This window comes from Poecilia formosa, unplaced genomic scaffold (genome assembly GCF_000485575.1).
Source record: "Poecilia formosa unplaced genomic scaffold, Poecilia_formosa-5.1.2 Scaffold3, whole genome shotgun sequence".
Classification (NCBI taxonomy): Eukaryota; Metazoa; Chordata; class Actinopteri; order Cyprinodontiformes; family Poeciliidae; genus Poecilia; species Poecilia formosa.
In genome coordinates this window covers 646,769-673,599 of record NW_006799942.1, presented here as the reverse complement: position 1 = coordinate 673,599, position 26,831 = coordinate 646,769, and the positions used below count along the sequence as shown (strand labels likewise).

Genomic DNA, 26,831 nt, shown 5'->3' with positions numbered 1-26,831 from the left:
ATTGTGAGGACATGTCTTGTCCAAAGCCTCTGCAGGAGACCCCACAGGTTTTTTTCTTCCAAACTTTCATTTCTTTTGCGGATTTGGATGTATGCTTTGACTCTCTGTGATGCTGAAAAACGAAACCCTGCAGTGTATTAATGCGTCTTAAGCTAAGACAATTGTATTGTGCAGGAGACACTCTGTGTCTGTTCACGAAGGGGCTCCTTCTCTCCGCCATGCCCCCAAGTCATCCAAATGCAGCAGCATGGGGAAAAACATTTGGTGTGGGGAGTTTTCAAAGGATGGTTTCATATTCCACTCTATTTAAAAGATGCACAAGCTACAGAGATATCAGAAATGTCAGAAAACGTCTGCCAGTAACTGAGCTAAAGATTTGAATGTACCCAAATTCTGTCCATGTCATCCAAAACTATTCTCATTAGTGGTTTTCAATCAGCTGTATTCAAATGTGGACCTATAACTGGCATTTCTTTTGTACAGGTTCTGCCCACATGGATGTAGACAAAAATACTATTTAACTGTAAAGTCATGAGCAGTATGTGTGTGTGTTGATTGATTACAAATAGCAGTCTGATGAGCAGTCTATTTTAATGAGTCTGACACTCATTAAAATAAATTGGGCTGATTATTCAGGATTTTTATTAGTAAAAATGTTTTTTGTTGTTGTTTTACCTGTGTGCAATTATCCCAATACAGCAGAGTAACAAAGAGTTAAAGAAGTTTCTGTTCATGCTCTGAACTACAATACATGAAGACATCAGAGCATCACACTGACAGGTGGGTTTACATGTTTGGTCGAGGAGTGGACAGCACTGAAGACTGAACCCACAGTGTAAAATTAGAGTAACTCTGAGTCATGAGAGATTTGCCCCCCCTCACCACCCGTCCCGCTGTTGCTGCTGCTTCCCCACACTCCTCCATCCAGCTGCCTCTGTCCATAAATGATCCATGCCTAAAAATACTCTGCTGCTCTCACTGAGGAAAATCCCTGTGCTTTGACCTAACCTGAAAACACACAGACACATACTTACAAAGTGAACCTGGTCCGTTTCTCTCCTGTGGAAACTATGCTTCTGTAGTTTACAGAATGAAGCACAGTTTTCCCAGAAACATTAGGGGTGATGTTGCTCAGGAAGTGACTCAGTCAGAGCTGTGACTTCTGATACAAATCAGGGACAGAATTTACCAATACATGATTTTCACCCTTGAACACAGCAAAAAAGTTAGACTATGCAGAGTTGATTATGTGAAATAAGGCTACATAAGGCTGCAACAGTGATACAGAAAGTCAGGGTCAAAGTCTCCAGGTATCACAGGGACTTTGCATAGCCTGCTGCTGCATCAACATAAACTCATTTTGCATATCCTCTCTCTCTCTCTCGTTCTCTACGTCTGTTAGACAGAAAAAGGGAGGGTTGGCTGAGTCAAGAGGAAGCAGATCTGTGTTAGAACAACCCAGAGTTGAGTAAGCTGTGCTGCCTCCATGTGGATTATAGCCAAACAAGGGAAGACAAGCTGTCAATGAGAACTCCTGCAGTTGTTTAGTTGGGACTTTTTAAAGCCTCAGAGGGAAGTCAGTTTCTCTTTTGCCGCTCCTGCCTGTTGTCGTCGTTTTTACGCCAGGTTATATCTTGTGTAGTGCGCGTGCAGTTCGAGGTGTTGCAAATGAGCGCAAGTCGCAGCTTGTACGAGTTTCATCAGCGGCGGATGAAGAGGAGGCAAACCCTCTTCTGAGGAACAGAACCAGCCGATAAAAGTTGGATTATTCAACTCTCCCTGGGTGTAAACTTTAACCTTACCAACAGCGGCGATGACTTCGGTCTGGAAACGACTCCAACGAGTCGGTAAAAAGGCTTCAAAGTTCCAGTTTATCGCTTCTTATCAGGAACTTGTCTTGGAGTGCACGAAGAAATGGTGAGTAACGTCGGTTTGTCTGCGATATGTCAACGTTTCTTTTACTGTTTGATTTGAAAACATTCTTCACGGGAGCTGTCTGTGTGTGTTATTAGCTATAATAAGGCTCCGTTATGGCCATGATCAGCCTCATGTTGTGGGTCTTTCCGCTAGACAGAGACAGCTGAGGGCGCCCCGCCCGCAGGCTGAAGCTAGTGGCCGTCGGTTCGATCCCCGACCCCGCCTTTGACAGATATCTTTGTGACACTTAACAGAAGGTCATTAAGTTTCTTTATCTTTAAAGGCAAAAGTCCGGCACACCTACATGTGTTATTGGTCTCAGGAATACGGTTAGGAAACACTTTAAGTTCGTTTGTTGGCGACTCTATTTAGACTTATAAACACACAAGCAAACTGTTGGGCAAAAACAGCGTTTCTGCACATTTCAGCGAACTAAATTTAAGCCTTTTTAAGACCTTCTCAAAGTCGGTGTGAATTATATTTGAGAACAATGTGAATTATTCAAGATCATTTAATATAATTTACTTAATGTATAGCTTATATTTAAGTTTTTATTTTCGTTCGATGAAGAATATAGGGCAATCATGAGTGTTGGGGTTTTCCCTTTGAGCTTGACTGTTCTTGTGTCACTTTTTTAAAATAATTTTGAAGACCTGATCTTGGGTTAAACAGGAACCTACAAGGATTTGATTTATTTAGTCCAATAAGGTTGGGCTATTTTGACCCAAATTACTGGGCAAGGTTTTTAACCCAAAATATACATAAAATGATTAATAGCCTTAATACCTTAGGGCACTTTAAATGTTAAATGGTCTGACTGTACAGTTATCACCTTCTCTATGTAGACCAGTCTAACTGGTTAACACAACTACTAAATAAACCAATCACATTGTAGCAACTCGATGCATTCAAGCATGCAGAGTGGTGAAGATGACATGCTGGAGTTCAAACTGAGTTGATCAGGTTGGTGCAAATCTTCATGGATATGCAGTTAACTGATCTGCTACAGATTCACACTCTCTGGTGAATGTTTCCCACACCTTGTTGAATCAATACTATGAATTATTAAGGCAGCCCTCAAAGCAAATGTGGAGCTGACTTATGAATACTTCACCATCAGAATCAAAACTGCCCCAAAGTGTCCAATTTATCTAACAGGCATAATTTCCAGAAAGTTTTATTACCCACACATGGAGGTTCTGTTATTCTCTCTTTGAAGTTTAGTCAGCAAAGATCAGGTTATCTAGTTGAAAATGATGAACCCGAGGAAGAAAGCCCATTCTAGTCTTTTCTCTTAACTCAATGGTCTCAGATGTATTTTTATGTAGGTTTTAGTTATAAATACTTCTATTTCAACAACTTAAACCCAGCGTTTGGGTTTAAGAAATAACCTAGCAGTTTTTAGCCTATAGGTTAAACCTGCATATTAATCTGGATAGGATTTCCAGTCTAAATTATCTGCTAAATCATTTTTCTCCTGCTATTTTTATGTGGAAATATATTTTATTTCAAAGCTGTTTGTATTGCCCCACTGAGTAAATTTCCTGCTATACAAAGCAGTTGGCAGCTGAGTCACAAAAATTGACTCTTACATAAACAGCCAATTGAATTAATCACAGCAGTAAGTTTAAAACTTCTTGTGTTAAGTGTTGGCTTAAGAATTTTTACCCTTTGTCCAAATGTCCTCCTGTTTTAAAAGCATATCTTTTGAAACAGGAACTGGAATTATTTAATTATTATAATTATGTAAGCGGCATGACAGCTCTCTGAAATGAAACTCAATATCTCAATCCCTGAAGATTTGACAAAGAAGTAAGAAAAAAGGATGAGGGATTATTAAGAGACAATGACACATAAAGAAATTGGGAAGTTTTTGTTATTATTGGTACAATTGTTGAGTATCAATAAAATACTCATTTATATAAATTAAATTAATTGTATAATAAAGCAATAAGAGAGAAATTCCAAGTAAGAAAGAGAAAGGATAAAGAAAAAACCTACAGCTTATCCAAAACATTGTGTGATTTGTACTTTAAACCGTACAAAGGTTTTGAACACCTCAAACATCACATCGTTTATCAGGTGCAGGAAGTGATAGCATGGGCCACGTGGAGGATTAGATATTCCTAAAAGCTTGTAATATGCAGTAAAATGAAGGCATGCACCTACTTTTTGAATGTTACAAAAAGCAGGTGCATGGCTTTAAATAGCAATGTGTGGCTCTGAAAGCCACACATTGCTATTTATTTTTCAGTTCAGATGATTTACAGCCAATACTCCACTCTCTCATGTCTTTATAAAGAGTTTCTGGAGGTCAAAAACAGAAAGAGGAGACAGTGAGAAAACAAATCATAACTGATTGCAGCATTGGTCTGTATGCGCTGAATGTACAAATAAGCACCTCACTCCCTAGAAAGTCACAAGAATAACATGACTTTAAGCAGTGTTTTTTTTACTTCCTCCAAAGAAATCTGTCTAATCATTTCCTTTAGGTTTAAAATTTACTAGAGATAGGGCAAACAACCAGCAAAGTTTTTAAGAAACACAATAAAGACACCAACGTTGTTGTTTTGAACAGCCTTGTACTAATAACATGTTACTAACTTTAATTCCACCTCTATTGTCTGTAAAACCTCAGCCTAAGCTATCTATCATTACCCACAAGCTCTCCACTTACTTAATGATTTTGCATCTTTCATTTTTATGTCATAACTCATGACAGCCCTCTTTATTTCCTCCAAATCTGCCTCATCTCCTCCAGCCATCATCCCCGCTGTGTGCCCCCCAGGCTATTTCTGAAGCCAACGCCGACCCACTAACACACATACCACATAAACACATGTGCACACAAAGGGCTGCTGGCTTAGTTTAAACACTCACATACAAGGCAGCAGTGAGAGTCACAGAGCCATGGATGGAAACATGGGTTTCATATCACTTGACTGAGTTTCCGATGAGTTTTAAATAGTTTTAAGAAAAATGATTTGTATATTATACAATTAGATATCTGCAGGAAGACTATTGGGGGTTCCTTCTTCCTGTAAGAAGACATACTTCTCAGTCTGGTCACATGACTCTGTCGTTTCCGTTTTCACTTCCTGGAGCAAAGAGAGCACATGAAGTGATGCTACCAACACACACATGTACAAGAATGCACACCCTGTTCAGTCTAATAACAGATGAGCAGCTGCTTGGGTTATAAATACTGATAGACAAATTGGACATGTCACCATGCACTCCTGCAAAATCACACTCTCATACAACCAGCACTGACTTTTCTTGGTCGCAGTGCCAGTATTATTCAGCAGTGACAGTCATAAGACTTTGTGTTGGACCCCGTGGCATCGCATTTAGGCATAAAGTCCACTTTGTTCAGATGGTCTGAGATCTAATTTAAAAATGTTCCAAGTTCCATGTGAAAACCTTTTCCACATCCCCTTTTCTAGTCTTGTTCACTCGATCTTTCAAGCAGAGTGTGTACTAGGTGTAATTATTGAGTTACAACATTAGGCAAGGTCTGATTTCTGTTTTGGTGTGTTTGTATGTTTCTAAAGGCAACCGGACAAGCTGAGAGTGGTGTGGACCAGGAGGAACAGACGCATGTGCTCTAAGGTAAAGCTGAGATGACAAAAACACAACAGACTGTGTGTGTGTCATCAGGGGGATTCTCCTTTTGAGATCACACACAAAAGCCTTCCCTTAATCTGCAACAGTAACATCATTTTAAACAAATGAAAACCTAACTTGGCATTAGTTGATGTTCTGTCATTTTAACATCCCTCAGTATTTAAAATTAAAAAAATATATGCATTTGTTCAGTCTGCTTTCTAGAAGAATTTGCTGATGCATACCAAAACATTGTATTTGTCAAAACTAAGAGAAAAACTCCAGCTTTGACTTAAAGGTTGTCGATGTGTCAACAGTGAATTTAAACCCCTAAACAGACATGCTAGAGAATAGCAAAGTTCAAGTTTGACACAGCCTCCCTTCCTCCAGAAAAAAGTTATGTTTATTTTGACTCCATTCTCCATGATGCATGAGGATTGTTTTCAGTCAAGATGCAGATAATCCTGTATGTCGAGGAGGTCTCTGCTTAGACCACCTCTATGACAGGGCCAGAAATATGAAAATCTGAGAGAGAATTTCAACCAAACTATTTAGGAAAGACATTTTTGCACATAACATAGAAGCCAATCAGATTGAAAACTTGTTCAGTTTTGCATTTGTATGTGATAGAATAAAGTTTTTACCTTTTGAGTGTACTAGTCTTTCACCTTTTTTGAACTTTGACTTCTTAGCTTCTGTCCTGCAACAGTTATAAACATTTTAAAGATGTTCATCAAGTTAAGATGCCTCGATCTAAATCAAATGTAACTGTAACATCCATGATGTTCATGAGATAAAGTGGTGAATTGGCTGTAGGTCCTATAGCCTGATGCTCTGGCACATATCTGTTCTAAAGCCTGACAAATTAATGGCAACGGCAGAGACTACCAGCTCCTACTTGCCACTTAAAGGACTGCAGGGGATTTTGATGCAGTAACACTGCTGGCCGAGGAGAGTCACAGTTATTAGACATCTCCTCTCCTTGCTTGGGCATCAAGAAATGTGACTTGTGCTGTTAGATTTGCTACATCTGAAGAAAAAAATAGTACCTCATAATTATTATAAGAGTGCATTTGTTAATGTTAACTTTTTATTGTGCAGCTCCACAGTTGGCAACCTGGGATAAAGAACCCCTACAGGGGAACGGTGATGTGGCCTGTTCCAGAAAACATCGACATCTCCGTTACGTTGTTCAAGGTATCACATTTCAATCACTCTGAGAGGTGATCCAGGAAACTGTTTATCTGTTTAACTTTTTTTTTCCACAAACAAACTGCTTACAGTATCTCTGTGCACTTTACACTCTCTAAAGTTTAACTCTACTCACTGTAAATTGCCTAGTCTTGCAATCTTTAACTGGGGCTGCATTCCTTTTAGATAAAAGTTCTGGTTTTGCATATAATTTACCTAACAACCAAAATGCAAAGATTCTGAAGTGGAAGGCAAAATGAGGTGGAGTCCCTCCACCTCATTTTGTCTGCCTCAAAGTGAGCTGATGGGATACATGGACTTGTTAGATAAATGAATAATGTATAAAAAAGACTGAAGACATGAAGTTAATATTTTGAGTTGCACCTAGATTTAAAAAGTTGGCACGTCGGGAAGGGGCTTATGCATATCTAAATATAAAATTGTAGAAATAAAAGAAACAGAATCATTAAGTTTAGAGAGTATTTAATTAAAAACTAATTTTCTTATCACTCCTTTAGGAACCTAATGCGGATGAGTTTGAGGACAAGGAATGGACATTTGTGCTTGAAGGGGTAAGTATCACTCTACTGTTTAAGATGCAAATTTACCCAAGTTCTTTTTACAGTGCAGTGTGCAAAAAGGTTTTGGTAACCTTTAACTTTTTTGTAATCATTTAAATAAATCTTTATGTCTTCAGGATTTTGAAGTAGTTGTTTATTTTTCCTGTATGCTTTTTCTTGCAATGTGTGCTTTAAAAAAGTGAATGACTGAAGTATTACTGCCTGGCTATTAATGACATTTTATGTCATTAAAACTATTATTGAACAATCTTTGTAACAGGATTCTTTTCTGCTTAAATTAAATTCAATTTACAAAAAGTGAAATTAAATGTTTTTATAACCTAATTATTTAAGATTCTTCAAAGGGTTTTTGTAGATGGGTTGACTGTGGGCAGGAAGGATCTCCTGTAGCAGTCTGTTTTACAGCACCTTTGGAGATGCCTCTGACTGAAGACACTCTATAATAGTGTCATGAAGGGAATGCTGGTGGTTGTCCATGATTTGCTTAATTTTATGTGAAATCTTTCTTTGCAAACTGTGTATCTATAGACACAAGGTGTGTTTGTCAATTGACCTCTGACGTCTTTTTATGGATGAAGAACATTCCTTTTAAAATAGTGCATCACTAAATTCACAATACTTAAAAATCAGCCAAAGTCCGAAGTCGGGCTCCTTGAAAATCCAAAGAAGTTAAGGGTTGAGTTCCAACTTTTTCTCAATGATCACATTAGCCTTAACAGATTAAACTTCCACTATAAAAATAAGCGGCAATTAAAATACTTTAAATTCAGAGATTGTTTCTACTGTTTATCCACAGGAGAACAAAGGTCACCGCAAGGTGCTAGCTTCTGCTGACATCAACCTGAAGCGCTTCGCCAGTCCCACGCCGACCCAGACTGACCTGACTCTGAAGCTGAAGCCACTGTCGGTCAAAGTGGTGGAGGCTGAGCTCAAGTTGTCTCTGTCGTGTGTCTTCATTCGAGAAGGAAAAGCTACGTAAGTTGTTTGAATTACTTCACTGTCTTCTACTGTAAAAAAGTCTGAAAAAATTAATCTTCTGATGGAGTAGCCAGTCTTTGACTGAAATTCCACATTTCTTACTTAATTTTTTTACCAGGATCAAACATAAAAAGGGGTCCCATGTTCTCTCTTAGTCTTTCTTTGCATCAGCTTACCCCACGTACTTTCTATAAGATTTCAGTTTAGAAACAGAGATAGCCATAGTAGAAGGTTCATTTTCTGTCTGGTGAAGCAGTTCTGTATTGATGTGTACACATGTTTTGGGTCAATATTGTCCAAAAAGACTTGATGACCCTTTATTAGTTTTCTAGCAGATGCCACCAGATTTTTGCTTTTAAACTCTTAAACTCACATCACATAGATCCAGTTAATGTCCCTGTAGCGCTTAGCAAACTGCACTTGTTTGGGTTTATGATGGTAGGACAGAAAAAAGGCCTTTTGATGGCATATTTGTCTAAGAAGTAGTTTTCTGAGGGAGATATCACAATATTTTAATCTATAAATATCAATGCCTGTGTGTCTTATTTGGATGTATGTGCTCTTGTCTTTCCTATTTTGAGGAGGAGCAAGGTGAAATTGGCCTCTGTATCATATTAGGAAGTTATGAATGACTAATTTAAAGTTCTTAGACACTTTACAGAAATGCTTGAGTTAGTTTATCTTAAATTAATTGTTGGAGAGTCAATAGTGTTGGATTTTTTTTGTTCTTACAAAATAAGCATGAGTGTGAAGGTCACTGTTTTCCCTAATACTTGCATTGCATGATTCTTTGATGATTTCTTCTAATTTTTAATTAAGTTAGTAGGAATAAAATACACATTTTGGGGTCAAATGTATCACATATTTGATGATTCAATGCCTCAGAGTGATGTTGCCTACCCATCTGTAACAGTGGTGTAATAAGGGTTTGTTACTGTTTCTCAGTGATGAAGACATGCAGAGTCTTGCCAGCCTCATGAGTGTCAAACCCACTGATATTGGCAACCTGGAAGACTTCAATGAGAGCGATGAAGAGGAGGACCGGAAGTCTGTCACTGCCGCAGGTAGGTAGAACGTTTTCCTGATTTGATTCATTTCCTATCATCACGCCAACCTTCCCCGTTATTCTGCTCTGTTTTTCTGACTTCTTCTCTGCTGGACTCTTTCCATTAATGGCTCCTGCAGTTGTTCCACACACACTAACTCGTCCAAACCGTCCCGCTCCCCTTCCTCCTGACAGCCGAACATCCACTGGAGTCACTTTGCCAGCTTCAGGTAGCTCCATCTTGCCTTTTCTGTCACTATTTTTCCTTGCCAGAGAAGAGGAGGTGTGGATGGAAACACTGTCTGTCTGTCTGCATCAGCTGCTAACGCACTCAGATTGTCTCGCAGTATTTCACACAGTCCTGTCACTCGCCCTGCTGCTGAAACCCACATACTTCTCACTTAAACACTAAACACATCAGACTCCAGCCGTCACTGTTCTGAAGTACATCTGCTAGGATGAACAGTTTTAGCTGCGGGACATATAAAAACTGCTCTGTCAGCCTTTGCCAATGTGAAACCTCAGAACTGAGATCTTAAAACCTTTTTGAAATGCAGGAAAATGTCCTCTGTCGATTCCTGTTTCAGTATTCGCCAATAAATAAAACAAATCAGTTAATCCCAAATTATTTGTGGAAAATCTGACAATTTTTAAAAGTATCGGGAAGCTTAAATATCTAGGCACAGTGCTACCTGACACATTATTGGCTTACATTTCTTTTTCTTTTTCGGTGTTTTTAATGTTTTTATCTTTTCTTTTTATCTATTTATTAATTTCTTTTTATTTCTCTTTCTCACTGTTTACGTTTTAATGATAAACATGATAACAGAAACGTAAGGGAATTTTAAAAGAGCTATATCTAGAGGTTAGAGTCCTTGTCAAACGGCGTTTTGACTAAAGTCCAAAGGGTTGGAGTCCCAGTTGACAGCGTCTCAACTAAAGTTCTACAGCTTTTTATTTCTCTTTCTCACTGTTTACGTTTTAATTATGTTTTTAAATCTCTTTCTCACTGTTTATTACATGCTGTTTTTATTTTAATTATGTAAAGCACTTTGAAATGCCTTGCTGCTGAAATGTGCTGTACAAATACAATTTGATTAATTGATTGATTGATTGATTGATTGATTGATTGATTGATTGATTGATTGATTGATTGATTGATTGATTGACATTTGCAGAGTAGCCAATCCAAGAGCACCATTTATTCATTTTTCTTGGCACTGATTGGCTGTAGTCCAAAAAAGACCGTCGACGTTAGATTTTGCGGTCGCACTAAGATGTGCATATCAATGCAAATAAAGGTACATTTTCTGTTTCAACTATTAAAATGGACAGTTATATGCATTTTTAGTTGTGGTCCCTAAACCCAACAAATACCAGGGGTTCACTTTAAAATACCATTGAATGCTTCAAGAGATTTCCAATGTTATTTAGCTCTTACTTTTGCATTCAATACAGTTACTACTGGATCAGATTTATCAGGAAGCACGCTTAGTTTTGCTTTAAGACATGTGATTCACATGACTTTATCACCACTGACAGTCATGTGATCCTACCATTGTTTCATTATTTATTGCCAGTCACAACCCTCTTTGTCATTTTCATAGTTTCTCTTTTTCCACACCCCATCTTTCATCATTGTTTTGTTCCGTCTATTAATCCAGCTGGTGGGCATGATGTTGATCCCTCCACTTCCATTCTTCATTCTCGCCCTCCTCTGCCAAATGCTCCACGTCCCTCTCCCCGGCGTTCCCGACATCTGTTCTCAGCTGCTCCTGTCCAATCAGACATCCAACCTGCACCTGGCCCCTCCCCTCAGCCTTCGCCCAGGTCTAAGCGGACGAAAATAGCCAGCACTGCCCTTTCAGACACTCCTGTGTGTGACTCTGTAACTAGTCCTCCTGAAATGCAGGCCATAGAAAAGCCTCACCCAGTTCAGAGTGCCTCCTCTGCCTCTTTGCTCCCTGAAAATTCAGCAACATCCAAATCTTCCTGTAATACGTCTCCAGCTTTTGCAGAAACTTCTTCACCTCTGACCTCAAATACACCCCCAGCTCTGTCTTCAGAGCTGCTCAAGCTTCCCCATTCTTCATCACCATCACCTAAAACAGCAATAACATCCTCATCCATGTCTTCTCCAACCACATCTCTCATTGTATCCACTGCTGTGACCCATAAGCCAATCTCAGCAGCCTGCCAGCTTCCTGCTCCCAAATTTACCTCCCTCCAAAGACCCGCTCTGCCCCACGAGAATCAGTCTGTTCAGCCTCCTGTCACATGGACCCTCTCTCAGCCCCCTTCTCTGCCCAGAATCTTCCAGGCAGGGCCAGGTAAAGCTAACAGGAAGCAGGCTGGCATACACACTGCAAAAATGCAAAAGTAATTTTGATCTAGTTTCCAGTGCAAATATCTTACTATACTTGAAATAAGACGAAACTAACTTACAAGTAACTTATCAGCAAGAAAGAAGAGCCTGTTTTGAGTGAATTATTCCTTAATTTTGATGAAAAAGTTGTGTTTCTATTGGCAAATAATTTCACTTATAACAAGACATTTTTCCCATGTTATAATTGAAATAATCTGCCTATTGAACTTGTAATTAATATTAAGAAATTATTTACTTAAAACAAGCTCCTATTTCTTGCCAAAAAGTTACTTATAAGTTAGTTTTGTCTTACTTCATGTGTAGTAAGATATTTGCACTAGAAACTAGACCAAAATTACTTGGTAAGATTTTGTGTTTTTGCAGTGCAGGCATGCCTCATACTGTCAGCTGCATGTTGTTATTAGTGGTGGTCTTGTGAAATGCTTTAAACTAGTGGGGTGGGTTTGTTTGTGGACTGTGCATGATGATTGATAAAAATTGTTAAGTTTAACATTTAAATGTTTTATCCGTGATGTTGTGTTTCACCCAGGGAGTGGATGCACCTACTTGAACTCATCTTTTTCATTGTCTTTTTTTCAGTCAAAATTCAAACCTCTGACTAATTTTTGTGACTTGTGACTAAGCCTGTCACGATAACATAAGGATGCATTTGTAGTTTATTTTTTAAGGTTGGAATAATTTAAAAAGTAAAAGAAAACTAACATTTGATTTCAAATGTATTTTAGATTCAAATATATTCATACATCCTCTCATATTAAATGCCCTTTGAAAAGTTGCAGAGAAATGGAAAACTATGCAGCTGTTAACGAGCGTCTAGCTGGACATTTGTCCACCCTTCTTTACAAAATAAATACTTGAAAAAGGTTCCATCTCTTGGAACTTCAGTGCTTTTAAGCATACAGTGGTGGACAAATGTTGAATTAGTTTGAAGTTGCAGTCGATCATGCAGCTTAATGTAAACCTAAATGACATACTTTTACTTTCAGGTAAAGGTTTTTTTGGCAATGCACATTTATCACTGGCATAAATATTAGAAGCTAAATATGCATATCTTTAGCCTATTGCCAAAATTGTACACCAAATTAAATTTGTTGTTGTATTTCATTTGAGTTGCTTATTGTATGTATGACCTTTTCACCCCAAGCTCTGATGCATCCGGGCCTAAAACAATGGCTTTCGTCCCCATGTATGCAAACTTTAAGCACCAACACATCTACACACTCCAACTCAAAACCAGTAACACAAAAGTCCATCTTCTGAAGTCTTCTACAGTCTAAACAACATATTCAGTAGAAAACATTGCATGAAGGCTGCAAATGAATAGAAAACAAATGGAAATTTTAACGAAGGCAGTGAGATAGAAAACTACAGACTTTAATTATTCACTAAGTGAAATAAACATTAAAGAGTCATAAGGCAGGTGTAATTCAGAGAAAGCCAAACAGGAACCAAATAAGGTCAAACAAATGTGTATGAATGGCAGGAATAAAATATGAGGTTCAGCAAACAAACTGCACAGCAAAGTGGAAATAACCAGAAGGAAAATAGGCAGAGTTTATACAGGAGGAAGTACGAATTAATAAGAGTTCCTGTTGTTGCTGTAACCTGAACAGAGTGACTGAGCTGCTTGAATCCTCTCTAAAGTGCAGTTTAAAATAAATAGGTGGATAAAAGACATTGAAGAATGCACATGTCTACATATCCGCATATTGAAATAGAACATGAGTCAGATTAGCTGCACTTACACTGAGATTAAATCTCAGTGTGAAGGATTCTATTTTCCAACTAAGGTTAATTCTGAAAGGTATTAATTACAGTAGATTTTATTTATGGGTATATGTAAAAAAAAAAATAGAAAATTCTGCATCTTTTTCATTTCACTTTAAATCTGAGCTACTTTGTCTTAGTCTGCTATGGAAATCCAAATAAAATACACCGTTTGTATCTAAAAAGGGGTTGTAATATTTTTATTTTTTTGCACTGTAATGATAAAGATCCCTTTAACTGATAAAAAAATGCAGCAAACACTGTAATTTTTTGAACAGTAACTAAACTTTGAGAACCACCGTAAGCAGAGCTTTTAACCTGTCCAGACTAGTGGATTTTAAATGAGAGGTTGCAGCTTTTGATTTGTGTTTTCCTAACCTTAGGTTACAAAATCAGTAGAGGAAAACTAAAGAAGAATGAAGAAGAACTCTTCATCCTGACTGAGCTTACTGTGTAATGTTCTATCTTTTTAGAGGATTTGGGTTTTATTAAGTCAGGTAACAGAAGGAAACTAAGGCTGCATCATTCCTACTTCTGAACACAACCTCTTGGAGATCAGAGCATTGCAAACATAATGAAAAAGCAGAACAAGTTTTCACTAAATCTGAAAAAAGCAAAGGTTTCATCTGTGGTTTCTAAACTGCATGTTTGTTTTCCATCCATTTTCGTTTTTGCTTTTTGTCTTAAGTTTCTGATTTATCTTTTTCTGACTGCTCCTCTTTCTGCTGTCCTTTAAGCTCCTACAGTGCACCAACAGCGCCCCCAAGAGGTTCAGATCATAGATGATTCTGCTTCAAGCTCTGGTGTGTCTTTTCTCTTTACTGCTTATCCGGTTCATCCCTATATTATTTCATTTTTACTCTTGCCTCCTCTGCCATCTTCCCCCCTGCACATCAGGCCGTTCCCACGTTTTCAGACCGCAGGTTGTGAAATCCTTCGCACGCCCCACCTCTCCCTCTCCTTTATCCACCAATTCTTCTCCGCTTTCATCATCATCATCATCATCATCATCTCTCCCTAAATGCCCGCCCTCTGGCTCAGGTAACCATTGTGTTGGGGCTACCTCACTTCCAACATGTTTTCTACCCCCTTCTGCATCCTCCTCTGTTAGTTCTTCTACATATGAGTTTTCTTTCTGTTTCCTCCTGTGTTTTCTATCTTTCCTCTTTGTTTCTGTCAGTTACTCAGGGGCTTTGGCCTACATCAGACCCCGCTCCAGCCACTGGAAACATTTCCCCCGTCCCTCTGCTGACTAGTCCAGATCTCGATGCTCTCTGTGACCCAGAGATTCCAGCTCTTTCTGCCACCCTTTTATCCTCTTCGACTTTTTTCTCCTCCTCTCTCATTTTTACTCATTCTTCATCTCCTTCTGCTCAAATCAGCTCTAGTCAAACAGGTACACCAGCTTTTTAATACACCTGTCTCATGTATTTATTTATTTGTATCAGCTTTGGGTAATTTGAAATCTTGCTTTTCTAACTCTAATGATTTTTTCCTTGATTTCTGTCTTTATAGGCTCATCGGTCTCTGTCCCTCTGGTAGCTAAAGAGACAACTGTAAGTCCAATGAGCCAAGACAAAACGTCTCCTACCAGTAAACAGACAGACACAAACAGAAGAACATTGGAAGAGCCAAAGCTGATTATCGCAGAGAGCAAAGCTGGAAAGACCAGGTGAGTTCAGAGCTTAATTTAGCGTCTTGCTTTGGTTCTTTTAGTCTGTCGGGTCAGAGGAAATTAATCTGTCAACAGTGAACAGATCTTAAAAAGAAAGTGTATAGAAATGTATTATTATGATGTTGTATTCAGGCTAACAGAAGAAAACCTAGCCTTGGGGAAGTTTTGAAATCTTCACATTTCGTCATGTTACAACCTCAAAGTTATTTAAAGTCATGCATAATTGGGATGTTAAAGGAATGATTGATGGTTTTTAAAACTTTGACAAGCAACAAAAGCCTCAAAGCTTTTGGGATATCTCTACCTTTTTATACACCTTACTCCAAAAGTTTCTTATTAGCAAAAGGCAAAAGTTAGGATAGACTGGAAGCAGATCGTCCACTGATTCTCACAGATTCCAGATATTTCTTATTTCCCCTGCATTTAGATTTTTCTTTTGGAAAAATCTAAATGGAATATTCTTTTCAGCAATTGATCTATTGTGCTACATCCAGATTTGTGCGGTGCATATATAATAGTTGCCCTGTCAACAGACTATTATACTCACACTGTGAATCTTCACAGCTTCTTCAGTGTTGCCACAGGCTTTGGAGGAATCTTTGTTGGACAACTTCAGGCCAGGTTAAAGTGCTCCCTGCCTGACATTTCAGTTCATGCCTTGGTAGATTTGTAGTTGTGCCTTTCTCTTCCATTTTTCAGAGAATGGATTGAAAAGTTGTTGAAAGCTTAGAATAGCGTTTTTCATCTAAACCTGCTTTAAACTTGTCTTCTTCAATTCAAATTCAGACGACATTTTTCAAAAAAATTTTGGGTAAAAACCTTTAAATATCATGCATTGTTTTTCGTTTACCTCCCAATTATGTACTGCATTTTGTTGGTCTGCTACCAGAAATCCTAACACAATACATGTCTATTTGTGGTTGTAATGTGACAAAATAAAATAAAAAAGTTTAGAAATACATTAGCATGGTGCTCTGTCTGGAAAATGTGAGAAGGGCTGTTGTCTTTGGAAGGTTTTTGAACATATTTTAGCTTCCATTATTATTAATTGCTTCAGCAAAGTATTGACCTAGAATAAACATATTATATTGGGAAATATTGATTTATCCTTCATACTCTGTCCAGTGGTCCAATCATACAAAAACTATTACTAAAAAACAATAATTTACCCAACATATCTGTGATGGAGTAACATGATCCATTTAGACCATAAATTCTCTTAAATAGTTTTTTAATGTGTTTTCTGCAATGCTACATAATTGTTTAACAGAATTTCCTGAATCTCTGAAAAATATTGAAACTTTCATGGACTCATGTAGTTAATAAAACTATGCATGCTTTGTGACTGTAGAACTGTTTCTAGAACAGATTTTCCTTTAGCAGATGTCAGTATTTAGATGATGATCAGTCGACTTGATTAATCACTGAGTTGGGAACAGACTGCATTTATGAAACTTAAAACTAAGACAATACTTTCGGAGTGGAAAGGAAATCTTTAAGATTCAGTTATTTTCAGTTACATATATTTTATTTCTTTAATCGTTTTTATCTGAAATGAAGGTAATCATGGAGGATTAAACTTCCTGCATGTAAAGTGACTTTTTTGTTGCATGCCAACTACTAATCTACTAACAGCGATGAAACATCATGATGGACAAATCCGACAGCATTCTCTCAGTTTCCCCATCATGACTGTGAAGCCCTGCTTGGTTTGTTCTGCTCAGATCACATTTGGCTCAATGTGTGCTGCTGGAGTTATTTTCACTGTGTGACTTTAATGTTTTCCAACAATTCTGCATTTTTTATTAGTTTTTATCGAGTGACAAAAAGAGCTATACTTAATTTTTTATTTAAATAAGTTAAAACTCTGAAATTTGAAAATTGTGCAATTGCTTAAAAGTTTTAGAAAATATAAAATTTGTAATCCAGTAAGGAAAGTTCTGTTAAATAAAAATATTAGGGTTAATAAATTGCATATTCAGACATGTATATGTGCTACATATGTTTTAATATTTTTTTTATTTGCATGTAGGAAGGATTTGTCATGTGTGCAGTCACTGTCCCTGTTTTGAGTCTTCATGTTAAGAAAACCTTTTAATCAAATGAAAATTTTCTCGTTAGCGGCTGATATTATTCTACTGTTCTTGATAGGACAATGTGCAAACTCACTTTTTATTCTACTGTGTAACTCCAAATGAAAACATGTTACAGTACATGGTTGCATGCGACCAGGTGTGCTTCCAGAAAATTTCAGTGGGTGGTCGAGAGAATCCATTGATAATATTTGCACACTAAAACCAAAACCAATATAAGGGCTGCCTCTGCCCTTATTGTTGCTGTACACTGCTGGTCAGCTGACTGAAAGCTATTTTACTTTTATCTCACATAAAAAGAAAGAAAAATATGGCTGTTTAGTAATATTTCTGGTTGTCAGTCATATGTGGAGGCTAAAGAAGCTCCATAATTGATTATGATTTTCTGTTTTAAAATTATAATTGGGAAGGTATCTATATTATTCAGCTGGTTTCAGGCTCTTTGATATAATAGCTCATGCTGATTAAGCAGCAAATATGAGCGTTACCACTGTTTCGCAATGAAAGGCAGAATGACAAAAAGGTGTATCAATTTTTTCCTACCAGATTCAAAATAAATATTACAATTATCACAGTTAATGTTAATTACTTCAGAAGCAGAATAAATTAATGTCTTTTTAAACAAAATATTCAAAAATAAAAGACATGCTCCAAATAAATGAAGAAATAAACGTAACTCAATAAACCCTTCCCTTTTTCACATTCATATTTTTACATATTCTTATAAAAGGCTGCAAAATGAATAGATTTAATGGGTCCCTTAAAAGTCCTCATTACTCTTTGGTGGTGCCATTGTTCTGATGAGGAGCAGAAGAAAGTGAAAAACATTTTCGTCTGATTCATTTTTTGTTTTGTGTGTCAACTAAAGACAAGCATGTGGTAACAGGTTAGGACCGGATTTTTTTTGACAAGTTTTATCATCACTTATGAACATTCGAACAGCCCCAAGCTAACCAAGCTGAGTGATTCCTCTTGCTGATACAAATCAAGGCTTCTGAGAAATCTCTGCCTGCAGTTTCTCAATACCTCAGTTTGCTTTGTGTGCTTCTGGTTTTGGAGCTTCCGGGTTGCTAACAGCTGCACTTCACTTCCTGTTGCAAGAATCCTCCTCTTTCTCCCTGCATTTAAGATAACCAACAGCTCTGCAGCCTGTCCTCATGCTCAGTGTCGTCTAATCACCTGTTGAGTCTGATTGCTTATATCTCTGTCCTCAGTCCTGCTCAGCCCTGCTCAGAGCTGATCATAGCCCCGCCACCTCCATGGCCCTTTTCCTGCACTGAGCGCTCCACCTTTGAGCAGCCCTCCACCTCTGTCGTTGCTGCGTTTATCACACCTAAGCAGTCAGATGTTGAGAAAAAAACTGAATCGAAAAACCAAATCAGTGAGAACGTTGTAAGTGATAAACTGTACAGAAAAACACTTGAATGTGACTATGAGAACAAAACACTTAACCAGAAACAGAAATCAGGGGTATTGTTTCTGGAAGAGGACAACTCTAGGTGTGATGCAATCAAAAGGTGTCCTGCAGGGTGAGTTTTTCTTATTTTAATGACAAGATCAATGTCACAAAAATAAATACAGAGTGCTTTGCAAAAGCCATCATCGCTTTTTAATTTGATCACATTATAAAAACAAACTTTATTGTGTTTTACTGGGGTTGCATGTGGAAAATGAACACAAAAAGTGCATGATTAAGAAGTGGAATGAAAAGGATACATGATTTTTCATATTTATTTTTAACAAACAAAAATTTGAAAAGTGTGCCTTTGTATTTAGCCTCCTTTATATCACCATAAAACCTGGAGGGGACACAATATCTGGAACACAGCAGCCCCATTTTAAATCATGGTGGTGGCAGCATCATGGTGTCATGGTGTTTTTTGGAGTTATTGGGAAGATGGATGGAGGTAAATACAAGGCAATGCTGTAGGAAAACCTGTTCAGGCTGCAAATTACTTGAAACTATAGTGTGGAGGTTCACATTCCAACCAACTAAACTAAAAACTATTAGATGATTAATTTATGAACTATTTTCTTGTCAGTGTTTTGTGTTGCTTTATCACATGAAATCCCTATAAAATACACTGAAGTTTGTGTTTGTAGCATTGCAAAATGTGAAAAAGTCCCAGAGCATTACTTTTGCAATGCACATTAACACAGGTCTTCAGAATGTGAGGTGATGCTGACAAAGAAAACCCAAAAGTTAAGCCTTTTTATTTTATCTGTTCTGCAGTCTTGAAAGTAAAACAAATGAAAAGCCATCACTGACAGAACAGTTTGAGGGAGCAGCCGAGAAGGAGAAACAGTCAGAAATCCAAAAGAAAGAGGAGGAGAGGAGAAGGAAGGAGGAGGAAGAAAAAAAGATGCAACAGAAGCAGAAAGAGGAGGAGATGCGAAAGCATGAGGAAGAGCGGAAAAGACTGCTGGAAGAGGAGAAGAGGAAGCTCCTGCAGGAGGAAGAGGATGCAAAGAAGGAGAGAGAGAAGAGGAAACTCGAAGAGGCAAGACTGCTGAGGGAGAAGAGAGACAAACAGGAGAAAATGAAGGAGGAAGAGGAACAGAAGAAAAGAGAACAGGAGAGGAAGCTTCTGGAGTCAGAAGCAGAAAAACAAAAACTGAAGAGAGAGGAGGAGAAACGGCAAGAGAGAGAAAGATTCATGAAGAAGATGGAGGAGGAGAAAATGAGACTCTTGGAAGAGGAAAAGACGAGGAAGATTGAGGAAAGACTTTTGAAAGAGGCAAAAGAGAAGGAACAACAGAAAATAAGAGAGGATGAAGAGAAGAAGAAACAAGAAGCAGAGAAAAGGAGATGTGAGGAGGAGGAAAGAAAGCAGAAAGAGGAGAAGAGACTGAAAGAGGCAGAGAAAAGAAAGAAGGAGGAGGAAGACGAGAAAAGGAAGGCAGAAGAAAAAAAGAAGTTGGATGATGAGAGCAAGAGAAGAGAGGAAGAGGAGAAAAGAATTAAAGAAATGGAAGAGAGAAAAAAGAGAGAGGAAGAGAGAAGAGTCAAAGAAGCAGAAGAGAAAAGAAAAAAAGAACAGGAAGAAAAAGAGAGACTTTTCAGAGAAGAGACAGAGAGGATGGAGAGGAAGAAGAAGGAGGAAGAGGAGAAAAGGCGTGAAGAGGAAGATAGGAAGAAAGTGAGCCAGAGAGAGAAGGAAAGGATGCAGAAGGAGGCAGAAGAGAGAAAGAAGAGAGAAGAAGAGAAGCAGAGAAAGCTGCAAGAGGAGCAAAGGAGGCTGGAAGCAGAAAAGAAAATGAAAGAAGAGAAAGAAGAGGAGGAAAAGAAAAAGAAAGAAGAGGAGGAAAAGAAAAAGAAAGAAGAGCAAAAGAAGAAGCTTTTGCAGCAGAAGGAGGAGATAGAGATCAGAAAGAAAAAAGAGGAGGAGAAAACGAAAAGCCCCCCAGTCAGCATTCTGGAGGAAAACAAGTCAGATGAGGACAAGGAGAAGATGAAAACCATCTCTCCACTTGGTTTCAATAAATCCCAAACGGATGTCAAAGGTGAAACACAAACTCAACCTCCTGCTCTACGGTTCCCTCCACTGGTGAAAAACGGCATTACAGCCAAACATCTGCCTGAACAAATTTCCCTTCAGTCAGAAGAAGGAAAGAAACTGAGTGAACCGAACTCTGCTTTTGAAAAGCGGTAAGTTTCAGTAACGATGTGGAGCTGTAACCAACTGGTGTTTGCTGCTTTGTGTGGTCTGCTTCTGTGCTTACAATAAAATCTAAGGATTTTACTTGTAAAATTAACTATCTTCAAAAATTAAAGCTCTCACCTATTTTGTTTCTGAGCTGACTTATTCCATTTGTATGATATTTCTTACATGTGGTGTTGTGCTTACTCTTTGCAATGAACTCTGGTATGGGGTTGGAAAGACTGATTCCTTTAATTAACTAAAAATAGGAATGAAGTTTTCTTTCTCTCTTTCTCTTCCAATCATCTGAACCCTCAATGCAACATAAAGTCGAGCTTTTCCGAACAAAAGAAACTCGTCAGCAGTAAAAAAATTTTAAGTAAAATATATAAGAATCATTCATCATCTTTGATACATAATATTGCTGAAGTTTAAGAAATATTCTATTTTGCCCTGGTTTTCTATAACATCTCACAGCCTGTGTCACATATAATTATACCACAGTGGAAAAGAAAAGTTCATAGAGTCGAGAAGAAAGGGGAAAAAGTATATTGTAAATTTAAAAAACAGATTAACTTTGTTAATGGATCAACATTTGGTAACCAAGTATGATTTTTTTTCCCCAATGAAAGAATGTTGTGTTCATTTCAATTTCTTCAACTTACAACTGTATTCAGTCATCCTACCGTCTACTACCAAGCATCAAGTTCTGTTCTCAAATGTCTTGCATATCTTTGTGTTTGCTGTAATCTTTGTCATTTTTCTGCCTGTTTCTCTTTTGTTCTCTATTTTCGTTTTTGGTTTCCTTCTTTTCCTTGCTTACTCCAGTCTGAAGCAGCCCTCTGTAGTGGAATGCTCCCTGTCAAACTCTGATACCTCAGAAAAGAAAGAAACCGCCTCGCTTCATTCACCCTGTGATATTGAATCAGAGGAGCTGAATAAAATAATGACATTAGAGGTCTTGACGCTGGCACCGCCTCCACAGAGGCTGTCTGACGCAGAGACTCCTCTATGGAAAGTCTTAGAAGGGGGAAGTTGCAAAGATACAACTGTACAAATCTCTGCTGAGGAGGGTGCAAAACCTTTGTGCAGAGGGTAAGAACTGACAAGGGAACATCTTTGTGCTTGCTTCTCTGCTTTATCCTCCCAGCCATGCTTTTGTTTGTTTAGTGTGTGATACTTTGGTTTATAGATACTGTAGTTTAAAGGAAATATGAATTAGTATTCATCTAGCTCTCTTTGTGTTGCAGTTCATCCTCTGGAGAATCTACCAAGTTGGAAACTTTGGTGACACAGCAGAACCACACAACAGCAGCAGAAGATCCAGAGACACATTTAGAAACACCAAAACCAGTTCCAGAGGAAATTAAAGAGCCTGAGAGACCCTTTGTGCAACCAGTAGCCCCTTCTGAACCTTCCCCAAAACCAGCCAGAGAAAGGACAGATTTGTTGCCCCCAAAACCAAAACAAGAGCTGCAGCAGGAGAATGACATCCAGCCACCAGATAAATCACAACTGGAAGGAGAAGACAAAGAGAAACTACCTAATGCTGCTGATCAGGAGAATCTTGTGATCATTGAAGAGCCGCTTCTCCATGAAGAGAACAAACTGTGGGCAGCTATGGAGGAGACCACAGCCGAGACGGAAGCACAAAGGGGGACGGGAAGTACTGAAAGTCCTGGATTGAAGGAGGAGGAAGAGGTTGTAGTAGGGGGGTGAGTCAGTGATGGTTGCTAGCATTGAGATGCAAACCTGCACTTACTAACATCGCTCCACTGTGCTGCCGCCTAACAACAGCGAGTAACTGAAGTTCTTCTTTCCATACTACCTGTAGACATTCATAAGTGAAGGAATTTCATCTGCAAAGTAAAATAAGTGTGTATGTTTGTTTTTCTGTGTGTGTTAGCACCCAGAAAGGTGCAGAGGATGATGTGTGTATTACAGAAGAGCAGAAGGAGACATCTGCTGGCTTTATGTCAGTGATGTTTGGGGTGTTGCACCGAGGGTGAGTCTGCCTGCTGCTGCGGTCAGATTAACTGTTGAGGTGTGCCGCTTTGCGGACTGAAATAACAATAGTGACTGAATGTTTTTGAAGCTTTTTTAAACAGATTTCTGTTTAAACACGACCAGTTATGAAACCAAACCAGATTTAAACTGCATCAAATGTAAGTCTGCAAGCAGCAGTAGCACAGCTTTATTTTATTTTCAGTATTAGTGATTTGTGAGAAAGAGAGACAACAAGACTCGAAGCAGACAGCAGTCTAGTTGTGCCTAATATTGACATTTCTACAAAAAGCCATCTAATTCTAAACTAAAATTAACTACAAATTAATTACTGTCTGTTGTGCTGTTCTGTGAACATCTGATCATATTTATGCAGAAATATGCCATGTGCTTTCCTAAACCTATAAGAGATAATCTCAGTGCTTCATTGGTGATGGATTTTCATTGGTTCTTTTGTTAAATTCACTTATTCTGCTGAGAAAATGTTGCTCAACGACAGCTAGTTGCAGAGAACTTGCATATTTAGTTATTTTCCTCTTGAATTAGAGCTTTTAACAGCATTTGGAAAGTATTTTGATTGCTCCTGGCTGTACCAAAAGAGCAGTTCTCTCTATTAAAAATAAACCCATGTTTCCTTTGGGTTCTTCAAGCAGCATTTTCTGGAAGCAGACCAAAACAAAGTCTACTAAGAAAACTAATCAAACATGATGTCTGGCTGGTTCTCTGTCGCTGAGTTCAGCTCCGGTCATGTTGCTGGGTCATTTCAGGGTGAGCTGTGTCTCATAGTTTTCCTGTCTGTCATATTTTGCTTCTTAGCTATGAGACAATGGCCTCCATGCTGCACACATCTGCATCAAATGGTGCCAGTCAGGAGCCTTCAGCAGATAAACTACAGCCACTTACAAACACTTTTCAAAAAGATGATGCAGCGATCCGGTGCACCGCAGAGCCAGATAATGAGCCACCAAACTCTGCTGGTGTGAACATTTTACCTCCAGCAGCTTTCTCTGACTCAGCAGAAAGTCAGATGATGGTTGAAGACGAGGTCCCCAAGCCTGAACCAGCTCAGGGAGCAGTAAATATGACGCACGGACTGGGCCTGGTGGCAAGTCTGCGACTGGCAGCCAGCGAACAAGAGAAACAGAGAGAACTGGAGATGGAGAGACGAGAAAGAGAGGAAATGGAAAACCGTAGAAAGGCTGAAAGGGAGAAAGAAGAGCGGGAAGAAGCTGAAAGGAAAGAAAAAGAAAGACTTAAGAGAGAAGAGGCAGACAGGATTGAAAAGGAAAGATTAAAAAGATGTGAAGAAGAGAAGAAGGAAAAGGAGAGACTGAAAAGATTAGAGATGGAGGAAAAAGAAAGGCTAAAGAGAAAAGAGGCAGAGAAGAAAGAAATGGAAAGACTAAGGAGGAAAGAGGCAGAGAGAAAAGAAAGGGAAAGAAAAAGAAAAGAGATGGAGAAGATAGAAAAGGAAAGACTGCAAAGAGAAGAGCAAGATAAGAAAGAAAGAGAAAGACTAGAGAGAGAAGAGATGGAGAAGAAGGAGAGGGAAAGACTAAGGTCAGAAGAGGCAGAGAGGAAAGAAATTGAAAGAATAAGGAGAGAAGAGATGGAGAAGATACAAAATCAAATACTGGAGAGAGAAAAGTTAGAAAGGCAAAAGGTAAAGGAAGAGGCGGAGAAGAAAAACATAAAAAAGTTGGAAAATGAAAGAATTAGAATTGAAAAAGGGAAGGAAGACAAGGAGACCATTTTTTTCAGGCAACAGAGGAAACTTGCTGATGAGACAAATGAGGAAATACATAAGGAAGAAAATGCAGAGATGGAAAAACTCATGAAGGGATGGGAGAATAGAGAGGTGAAAACTCCTGCCGGTATTTTATTTGTTCAGAACCAAGAAAAAGGAAACAAAACTCCATCAAACTCCTGGCCGCCCCTGAAGAAGGCAGAGCTGGATGATATCGCATATGACGAGAGGCTACAGGGAAGCAATGAGAAGCACAAATCTGACCCCAAACCAGCCAGCAACATCATCCCTGTTTCTGCAAGTACATGTAGGATGATTGATAACAAAGCCAAAGACTCTGTGAGCGCTGATGTGAAGGCACAGCACAGTTCCAGTCTGAGAGCAACCAAGCAGGGTGCATCCAGACCTAAACACAATGCCATCCCAGTGTGGCTGCGAGAAGAGGAGGAGGAGGAAGTAGAGTATGAAAGGGGACAGGAAGATCTGGGCTCCATCTGGCTGGCTGAGCTGTATATGGAAGGAGAAGCAGGGCGAGTGAGGGGTAAGGGAGGGAGACATAGCAACAGAAATGGGTGAGTAACTTGGCTGTTGTCAGAAAGATCTCCTTGTTGCCTGCTGTTATTCAGAGAGAAGTCTGAAGCATTTGTGGATGTTTCCTCATAACAACGTCCATCTCCTAGAACATTTACTAACTTAAGTTCATTGCATACTGAGGATTTGGGTGTTCTCTGTTAACTTTTTCTTATGACAGAATGGTGTCTGCATGCATTTATCAAGATTAAGTTATTAATCTCTATAATTTATAATAATTCCATATACATCCATTATAAAACAAAATGTGTGCTTCTCTTGCATAGAGGATATCAGTAAAGTATGGTTGGGAGGCGATCAGCACACCTCTCCAAAGCAGACTCCATGGTTAGCGATCCCTGTCCGTTAGGCTACATGCTAATGGGTTGTAGTCTGCAGCACAATCCAGTGTTGTGGGATTTTTATCCACCACAGCATCATGTAGGATATATGAATTTCACAGCACTATCACTACATTGTTGTCCAGAAGTTAGGATGCTAGTTTCCAGCATCAAACAGGCTAATGTAATATTTCTTACATGTTTTTGTTATTGATGGTCGGTTTAAATGTTGTGAGGGGCATTTATTGTTTAAGCCTTGTAGCATGGCTAAATAGGTGTATTAGCATGGTTTTAGTCTCTGATGCTGCAGATTAGCAAAAATCTGGCATTTTTATGAGGATATTTTTTGTCCATTATTGTTCTGGGAGCCTTGAAGATCATTTTAAACTAACAGCTTCTGGGTTAAATAGCAAAAGCCATTTGAAAGATTCTTAAGTTTTGTGCTTTTTCCCTTGGGAGCATCAAAGTGACATCTCTTCTGCTGCTTGGATATGGCAAAGCATGCTATTAATGCTTGCTATGTTAGTCATACCTGGGACAGGCGGTAAATTTAGCTTTGAATTCTCCCTTTTTTATCTTTAGCCCAGACCACCCACTTCCCGCTGTGGCCCTGAAGCCTGCATCAGCCCCCTCCTCTGAACAAGGCTCTAGTCTCAGCTTTGATGTGAAACAACAAAATAGACCTCACAGTCAGCCTCCTGACCATCGTTTTATGTCTCACATGAAGGAAACAACACAACAAATTTCAGACCAACAGTCAGTGAAAAAAAGGAGTGATGGAGCACTTACTAAAATTGATTATGATGTAAATGTAACAGAGTTTGCTCAACCTTTGGTGGTGTCTAAACCACCCAGTGGCATAAGCATCAGTAAGGTGAACGAGACAAAAATGCCTGTGAATTTACATGGGAGTCCTGAATTGAAGTCTGAAGATGACCTGGAGATCCCCAGTTCAGCCAACAATCTCTTCAAAGAGCAGCAGCTCCAAGAGGAGGAAAGACTTTTACTGGCTAAGATTCGACAGATGTCAGGCGACATGTCTCCGGTCAGTGGGCCTCGAGCCATGAAAAGACTCATTCCCACTCCTGGTGATATTGACATTGATGTTATGGAGAAAGGAGTCCCTTCAAGCCCCCCCACTGACACCACTGCTCACATTCAGCTCTCCATCATTACCTGCTCCAATGATCTGCAGGAAATAAGACTAAATGACACGGAAGAGCCACTTGTAGAGGAAGAAGCGTAAGTCTGTAAACCTGCGCTGCTCTCTGAAATCACCTCTATTATAT

General features: G+C 38.8%; 1 protein-coding gene across 8 annotated transcripts in view; it reads left to right on the top strand.

Annotated features, from left to right (window-relative positions):
- The first annotated feature begins 1,405 nt into the window (after positions 1 to 1,405).
- ehbp1l1b (EH domain binding protein 1-like 1b) overlaps positions 1,406 to 26,831 on the top strand; it is a 30,616-nt gene continuing 5,190 nt past the window's right edge. Inside the window, exons 1-14 of one of the 8 annotated variants that reach the window (XM_016672215.1) lie at positions 1,406 to 1,917; positions 5,472 to 5,529; positions 6,625 to 6,720; positions 7,233 to 7,286; positions 8,092 to 8,270; positions 9,219 to 9,337; positions 9,459 to 9,548; positions 10,983 to 11,648; positions 14,209 to 14,274; positions 14,369 to 14,512; positions 14,652 to 14,867; positions 14,987 to 15,143; positions 22,131 to 22,595; positions 26,125 to 26,784. In XM_016672215.1, coding sequence (XP_016527701.1) covers positions 1,814 to 1,917; positions 5,472 to 5,529; positions 6,625 to 6,720; positions 7,233 to 7,286; positions 8,092 to 8,270; positions 9,219 to 9,337; positions 9,459 to 9,548; positions 10,983 to 11,648; positions 14,209 to 14,274; positions 14,369 to 14,512; positions 14,652 to 14,867; positions 14,987 to 15,143; positions 22,131 to 22,595; positions 26,125 to 26,784 — 3,074 coding nt within the window. In that variant the 5' untranslated portion in view covers positions 1,406 to 1,813. Of the gene's footprint in view, positions 1,918 to 5,471; positions 5,530 to 6,624; positions 6,721 to 7,232; positions 7,287 to 8,091; positions 8,271 to 9,218; positions 9,338 to 9,458; positions 9,549 to 10,982; positions 11,649 to 14,208; positions 14,275 to 14,368; positions 14,513 to 14,651; positions 14,868 to 14,986; positions 15,144 to 22,130; positions 22,596 to 22,786; positions 22,886 to 26,124; positions 26,785 to 26,831 lie in introns of all 8 variants that reach the window. The other 7 variants (XM_016672218.1, XM_016672223.1, XM_016672220.1 and 4 more) reach the window with 7 other exon arrangements.